At 52.4% G+C, this 7,194-nt stretch overlaps 1 protein-coding gene and 1 long non-coding RNA gene across 4 annotated transcripts in view; one reads left to right on the forward strand and one right to left on the reverse strand.

The window, feature by feature from the left end:
• The window catches only part of THAP8 (THAP domain containing 8), a 19,380-nt gene extending 14,251 nt beyond the window's left edge, over nt 1-5,129 (forward strand). For 2 of the 3 annotated variants that reach the window (XM_011984819.1, XM_011984822.1), the window contains exons 2-4: nt 351-543; nt 769-1,164; nt 4,521-5,129. In XM_011984819.1, coding sequence (XP_011840209.1) covers nt 351-543; nt 769-1,164; nt 4,521-4,673 — 742 coding nt within the window. In that variant the 3' untranslated portion in view covers nt 4,674-5,129. The remainder of the gene's footprint in view (nt 1-350; nt 544-768; nt 1,165-4,520) is intronic. The other variant, XM_011984821.1, reaches the window with a different exon arrangement.
• Nucleotides 1-7,194, reverse strand: part of LOC105543065 — a 33,586-nt gene that overhangs the window by 7,122 nt on the left and 19,270 nt on the right. The gene's annotated exons all lie outside the window — the stretch shown is intronic.

Genomic DNA, 7,194 nt, shown 5'->3' on the forward strand with positions numbered 1-7,194 from the left:
GGCGTGGTGGCGTGCGCCTGTAGTCCCAGCTACTCAGGAGGCTGAGGCAGGAGAATCGCTTGAACCCAGGTGGCGGAGGTTGTAGTGAGCCAAGATTGTGCCATTGCACTCCAGCCTGGGTGACAAGTGCAAAACCCCGTCTCACAAAATAATATTACTAAAAGACGAAGCTGAAGAAAGGGTTGCAGTTGTGTGTATGAGATAGAGAAAGCCTGGGCACAAGACTGGTCTACTTCCTGGCCCTAGGGAGGCACAGGCTTGGAGCCCAGAGACCTCCAGGGTGGGTATCCTCTGGGAGGGATGAGTCTGAACCTCGTAACACTGACCCCGCCCCCCAACCACCCATGCAGGTTCCCACTGAAGGATGGTCCCCGGCTGCAGGCCTGGCTGCGGCACATGGGCCGTGAGCACTGGGTGCCCAGCTGCCACCAGCACTTGTGCAGTGAGCACTTCACGCCCTCCTGCTTCCAGTGGCGCTGGGGTGTGCGCTACCTGCGGCCTGATGCAGTGCCCTCCATCTTCTCCCAGGCACCACCTGCCAAGGTGAGCACCAGGAGGTCCTGCTGCTGGAATCCGAACCCCAGACCTCCCCTCCTAAGGGAAGTCCCTCCTTGAGTCTGACCTTTGGCCCTCCCCTCCTGACGACACTTCCTCCCTGAGGTCTGGCCTTACCTAGGCAAGTCCCCCTTGGAAACAGACCCTCAATCCTTTTCCTCCTGAGTTGAAGTCTGGCCGTGGCACCCCTGCACCCTGTGCCTTGTCTTCCAGAGTCAGCAGAGGACTCGACGCACCCAGAAGCCAGTCTCGCCACCACCTCCCCTGCAGGAGAAAACACCCCTGCCCCAGGGCCCTGCCATCCCAGTCTCTGACCCAGTGCGCCTAGTGGTGCTGGACCCCACATCGGGGAGCCCCGAGACTGCGGCCACCATGCTCCTGACCCCCCTGGCCCCTGCGGCCACTCCTGAGGGGTCACAACCTGAAGTCCCTGCCCAACAGGCCCAGACTGGGCTGGGCTCAGTGCTGGGAGCGCTGCAACGCCGGGTACAGAGGCTACAACGGTGCCAGGAGCAGCACCAGGCGCAGCTGCAGGCGCTGGAACGGCTGGCACAGCAGCTGCATGGGGAGAGCCTGCTGGCACGGGCGTGCCGGGGTCTGCAGCGCCTGGTGAGTGGCACCCCAGCCTGGCAGCCCCATCCATGGGTGCTGGCCTGGCCTGCAGTGTGTTTTCATTTTGTCTAGGATCCCCTATTCAAAAATCAGAACATTCACCGTGTTTCCAAATTTCTGGCTTGCCCAGGCTCAGTGGCTAACGCCTGTCATCCCAACACTTTGGGAGGCCAAGGCAGGAGGATTGCTGGAGGCCAGGAGTTCGAGACCAGCCTGGACAACATAGCAAGACACTGTCTCTACAGAAAATTAAAACAAATTTCTAGGTTTTCTTGAAAAACAAAATTAACCTGACAATGCCAAGCAACTATTGGTTGGAGCTGAGTAATGATTGCTCCATTTACAAATACTAAATACTTAACATTTGAGAAGCTCTTACTGTCTGCCAGACACAGAGTTATAACATAGTGAGTTGAAAACTCACCATGATGCTTTGAGCTGGAGCTACAAGGTTGTTTTTCTTTTCTTTTCTATTCTTTTTTTTTTTTTTTTTTTGAGACGGAGTCTCGCTCTGTTGCTCAGGCTGGAATGCAGTGGCAGTGGCGTGATCTCTGCTTACTGCAAGCTCCACCTCCCAGGTTCAAGCGATTCTCCTGCCTTAGCCTCACAAGTAGCTGGGACTACAGGTGCCTGCCACCACACCCAGTTAATTTTTTGTATTTTTGTTACAGACAGAGTTTCACCATGTTAGCCAGAATGGTCTCGATGTCCTCACCTCGTGATCCACCTGCCTTGGCATCCCAAAATGCTGGGATTACAGGCATGAGCCACCGTGCCTGACTGCTACAAGGTTAATTTTTTTAAAATGCAGTGGCTAACGTCTATAATCCTAGCACTTTGGGAGGCGAAGGTGGGCAGATCGCTTGAACCCAGGAGTTCAAGACCAGTCTAGACAACATGGTGAGACTGTGTCTCACTGAAACACAAAAATTAACGTGGTGGACACCTGTGGTCCCAGCTACTTGGGAGCCTGAGGCAGATCCCTTGAGCCCAGGAGGCAGAGACTGCAGTGAGCCAAGATCGCACCACTGCACTCTAGCCCGGGTAACCAAGCAAGACCTTGTCTCAGAAAACAAACAAAAAAAAACAAAAAAAAACGCAACCAAGCAAAAAACTCACTATAGTCTGGGTGCGGTGGCTTGTGCCCGTAATCCCAGAACTTTGGGAGGCCAAGGCAGGCAGATTGCTTGAGTTCAGGAGTTTGAGACCAGCCTGGGTGACATAAAGAAACCCTGTCTCTACTAAAAATACGAAAATTAGTTGGGCATGGTGGCGTGTGCCTGTAATCCCAGCTACTCGGGAGGCTGAGGGAGGAGAATTGCTTGAACCTGGGAGGCAGAGGTTGCAGTGAGCCAAGACTGTGCCATTGCACTCCAGCATGGGCGACAAGAGCAAGACTCCGTCTCAAAAACCAAACAAACAAAAACCTCATTATAATCTTAATACTGCTGTTGTCTCCATCTTCCAGATGAAAAAATGGAGGCACAGAGCAGTCCAGTAGTGCACCCACAGTCAGGCAGCCAATAAATTTCAGGGCCAGGATTCAAACCCAGGTGTCTGGCTGCAGAAGAGGCCTGTGAGAGCTTCCTGCCTGGCCCCTATAGAGCTGGAGTTTGCAATCTCTGTAATAGTGTCCTCCAGGCCCTATGTAATCCCTTTTGCCTCTATATTTTACTGCTGGGTGTGTGTGTGTGTGTGTGTGTGTGTGTATGTGTGTGTGTGTGTGTAGGGGAGGAAGTCGAGGAAGGGTGTTATGTCTGTGTGTGGGGGCGGGAGGGAGGAAGTTGAGGAAGGGTCTTATGTCTCTGAAAATCGCAGTTTGACCAAGGCTTTCTCCTGTCTAAAACCCCAGGGCCAAGCTTGAGGTCCCCAGCCTAGCCCCCATGGCTTTCAGAGCCCTGCCTGGATGAGAGAGGTGCCCACACAGAGCTCTGAATGCTAGACTCACTGAAAGGGCTCAGGAAGGAGCCCCCACAGTACCTCTGGAGTTAAGGAGTGTCAGATTTTTTTTTTTTTTTTTTGAGACGGAGTCTCACTCTGTTGCCCAGGCTGGAGTGGAGTGGCGCGATCTCGGCTCACTGCAACCTCTGCCTCTCTGGTTCAAGCAATTCTCCTGTCTCAGCCTCCCAGGCAACTGGGATTACAGGCATGTGCCACCATGTCCAGCTAAGTTTTGTATTTTTAGTAGAGATGGGGTTTTGCCATGTTGGCCAGGCTGGTCCTGAGCTCCTGACCTTAGGTAATCAGCCCACCTTGGGCTCCTATAGTGCTGGGATTACAGGCATGAGCCACCACGCCCAGCCAGGAGTCTCAGATTGATAGTCAGTGGTTTGGACATGACCCACAGATATACTTTGTTTCGCCTCCGCAGTGCTTTAAAATAATTTCTAGTGGCCGGGTGCAGTAGCTCACGCCTGTAATCCCAGCACTTTGGGAGGCCAAGGCAGGTAGATCACTTGAGCCCAGGGGACTGGGCAACATGGTGAAACCCTGTCTCTACAAGAAATACAAAAAATTAGCCAAGTGTTGCACCTATAGTTCTAGCTATTCGAGAGGCTGAAGTGGGAGTATTGCTTGAGCCCAGAAGGTCAAGGCTTCAATGAGCTGTGATTGTGCTACTGCACTCCAGCTTGGGTGACACTGTGAGACTCTGTCTCAAAAAAAAAAAAAAAAAAAAAGTCTGGTCTTTCCCGAAGGCTCTGCAGATCTAGCAGCACTGGGCTTGGATTCTCAGGTGATAGCAGTCAGCTGGAGCTACAGTGTAGCTGCCTCTGGGGGCTTGAAGTTTGAGACTGTGGCCTGGGGCACAGAGGGACAGTGGGGCAGGGACAGAGCTCAGACTCAGGCCTGGGGCTCTTTGTGGAGCCTGCCAGAGCCCCTGAGCTGGCTGCCTCTCTCTGCCTCCTCTCCCATCATTCCAATCTCTGTCTCCTACTCATCTATCCCTACCTTGCAATCTCCTCCCTCTCTAACATTCATTGTCTTTCTCCCCATCATCTCTGTCCCCTACCTGTTTCCCCACCTCCTGATGTCTCTCTTCGTCTGCGTATTTTCTGTCTCCCCCACATCTCTGTGTGTACGTCTGTCTGCCTGCACATCTCTTTTCTCTACATGTGTCTGTGTCTGTCCCCCCGCATTTCTCTTCCCATTTCCCCACCCTTCTTTCCTTTCCCATGAATGTCTCTCTGGCCCTCACATCTGCTTTCCTGTCTCCTCATATCTCTGCCCACATCTCTCTCTCTTTCCTGACACGCCCCATTCCCACCTTTGCCTCCCTGTTCCTCACCATGTCTGTCTGTCTCTCCCACAACTTGCTCTGTAATGTTCCCATCTCTACCACTTCTTTGCATTAGACAACGGCCCAGACCCTTGGACCTGAGGAATCCCAAACGTTCACCATCATCTGTGGAGAGCCTGACATAGCAGTGGTCCTTGCCCAGGGCCCTGCACCTGCCACAGTGGATGCCAAGCTGGAGCTCCTGGACACTCGAACCCCCAGTGCATAAGGATCAAGACAGATAATGTTGAGGGACAGAAGATAGAAGATGGAGGAGGAAAGACATTACACATGGGCTTGGCCCCAGCCCCACCACCCACGCCTGGGTAGTAGCAGTGCCTCCCTCAAGGACCTGGGTTCTAGCACTCCACTCCTAGGGATCTCTTGAACCTTAGGGGTGACCTAGGGCCAAGTCTGTCATCAGCCCCCAATCCCCTGGGTACCAGGCTTCTGTCACCCCCAGCTCAGATCTTTGCAAATCAGTACGACAACCTCAGAGCACAGCAAGGGTTGTTTGTTTGGGAGAATCATACCTGGTTCTTAGGAGCCCCATGCTTTTTGCCAAGCCTGGTACTGAGTTGACGATACCATGGTGAACACAGCTGGGAAAATCCCTGCTCTCATGGTGCTCATTCTACTTGAGTAGACAATGAACTAGTGAACAAATAAACGAGAACACTGCAAATGCGAGCGATGAGTGCTATAAAGACAACAAAAATTCGGTTTGGGCTTGTGGGAGGGCCCTCTAAGGCCATGTTTTAGCAGAAACCTGGGTAATGAGAAGGGGCTGGCCTGGAGGGTTACAGGCTCAGGTTCCAGAGGATGAACAACCCCTGCAGAGAGGGCCTCCCGTCTGGGAGGCAGTGTTGCTATGGAGAAAACCATAGTAGGGAAGGGAGATGTAGCAGGATGAGCCGCAGACAAAACTTAGACACCGAATTAAAGAAGAAAGTCGTTTATTCGGCCGGGAGTGTCAGCAGATTCGCGTCTTAAAAGCAGAGCTCCCCGAGAAAGAAATTCTTGGCCCTTAAAGGCTTACAACTTTAAGGGGTCCATGTGAAAGGGTCGTGATAAATCGAGCAAGCGTGGGAAACGTGACTGGGGGCTACATGCATCAGCTAACAACAAAAAGTTTTACAATGCTTTTTTCATACAGTGTCTGGAATTTACAGATAAAACAAGCAGTTTAGGTCAGGGGTTGATTTTTTTTTAACTACTTTTTTTTAACTCCTAGGGCCAGATGGTGGTGCCAAGGTTGTCTGGCTATTTATCTTACTTTTGTTTTTTTTCCAACTTTTTGCTTTTTCTTTTTCCTCCTGTCTTGTGAACTAGGCAAGGTGGGGGGAGGAGGGCAGCAGGAGTAGTAGTGGTCTCCTTCCTTAGATGAAGGGGTGCAGTTTTAGAGCAGAGAAGGTGAAAAGGCACCAACAAGTAAGATCCTAAAACAGGGCAGAGAGGGAGCCATGTAGGGATTTGGAGGAAGAACATTCTAGGCATCACAAAGAGCCAGTGCAGGCCAGGCACTGTGGCTCACACCTGTAATCCCAGCACTTTGGGAAGCTGAGGCAGGCAGATCACCTGAGGTCAGGAGTTCGAGACCATCCTGGTCAACATGGCGAAACCCCGTCTCTACTAAAAATATAAAAATTAGCTGGGTGTGGCGGTACAGGCATGTAATCCCAGCTACCCAGGAGGCTGAGGCAGGAAAATCGCTTGAACCCGGAAGACAGATGTTGCAGTGAGCAGAGATCATGCCACTGCATTCCAGCCTGGGGAACAGAGTGAGACTCCATCTAAAATAAATAAATAAATAAATAAATAAATAATTTTAAAAACAAAACAAAGCAGAGCCAGTGCAATGGTCCTGGGGTGGGGAGGAGCAAGGAGGCCACTGTGGCTGGGGTGGAGTGAACAAAAGAGGGTGAGAGGAGGTGAGTGCAGAGATGATAGGGCGGGTTTATATAGGGCCTTGTGGGCTGTGGCTGAGAGCCTTGGCTTCTACCTGGAGTGAGGTGCAGCAGGCAGATCTCTCTGAGGGAAGGAGGGCTCCAAAACGACAGGTCTTCATGGGTCACTGTGGCTGCATGTTGGAGGAGGACGGGGACAGCAGGTAAGAGGTTGCTGCCATAGTGTCGGTGGCAGATGATGGATGGACCAGGGTGAGGGCCCAAGGTAGTGGTGGGGAGAGTGAGATTCTGGAAGTCTTTTGGAGATGGAGCTACTGGGCCTGTGCATTAGAAGGATGAGGTATTCCAGGCTGTCACCCAGCCCCATCCAGGCTGGGATGATTTGAGGCAGAGCAGGCTACAGCTCCAGGTGGGAAGCCAAGCCATGACAATGGAGCCAGGACCCTGGGCTGGCTTCAGGAGGCCTCCGTAGGGTAGATACAGGTTCCGAGAGAGTTGGAGGGGTTGATCGGCATGTAGCATGGTGATTAAGAAAGCTGGGCACGGTGACTCATGCCTGTAATCGCAGCACTTTGGGTGGTTGGGGCAGGAGGATCCCTTGAGGTCAGGAGTTCAAGACCAGCCTGGGCAACATGGCAAGGCCCTGTCTCTTTAAAAAATTATCCAGGGCCGGGCGCGGTGGCTCAAGCCTGTAATCCTAGCACTTTGGGAGGCCGAGACGGGTGGATCATGAGGTCAGGAGATCGAAACCATCCTGGCTAACACGGTGAAACCCCGTCTCTACTAAAAAAATACAAAAAACTAGCCGGGCGTGGTGGCGGGCGCCTGTAGTCCCAGCTACTT

The sequence above is a fragment of the Mandrillus leucophaeus genome, unplaced genomic scaffold, assembly GCF_000951045.1.
Source record: "Mandrillus leucophaeus isolate KB7577 unplaced genomic scaffold, Mleu.le_1.0 Scaffold274, whole genome shotgun sequence".
Taxonomy (NCBI): domain Eukaryota; kingdom Metazoa; phylum Chordata; class Mammalia; order Primates; family Cercopithecidae; genus Mandrillus; species Mandrillus leucophaeus.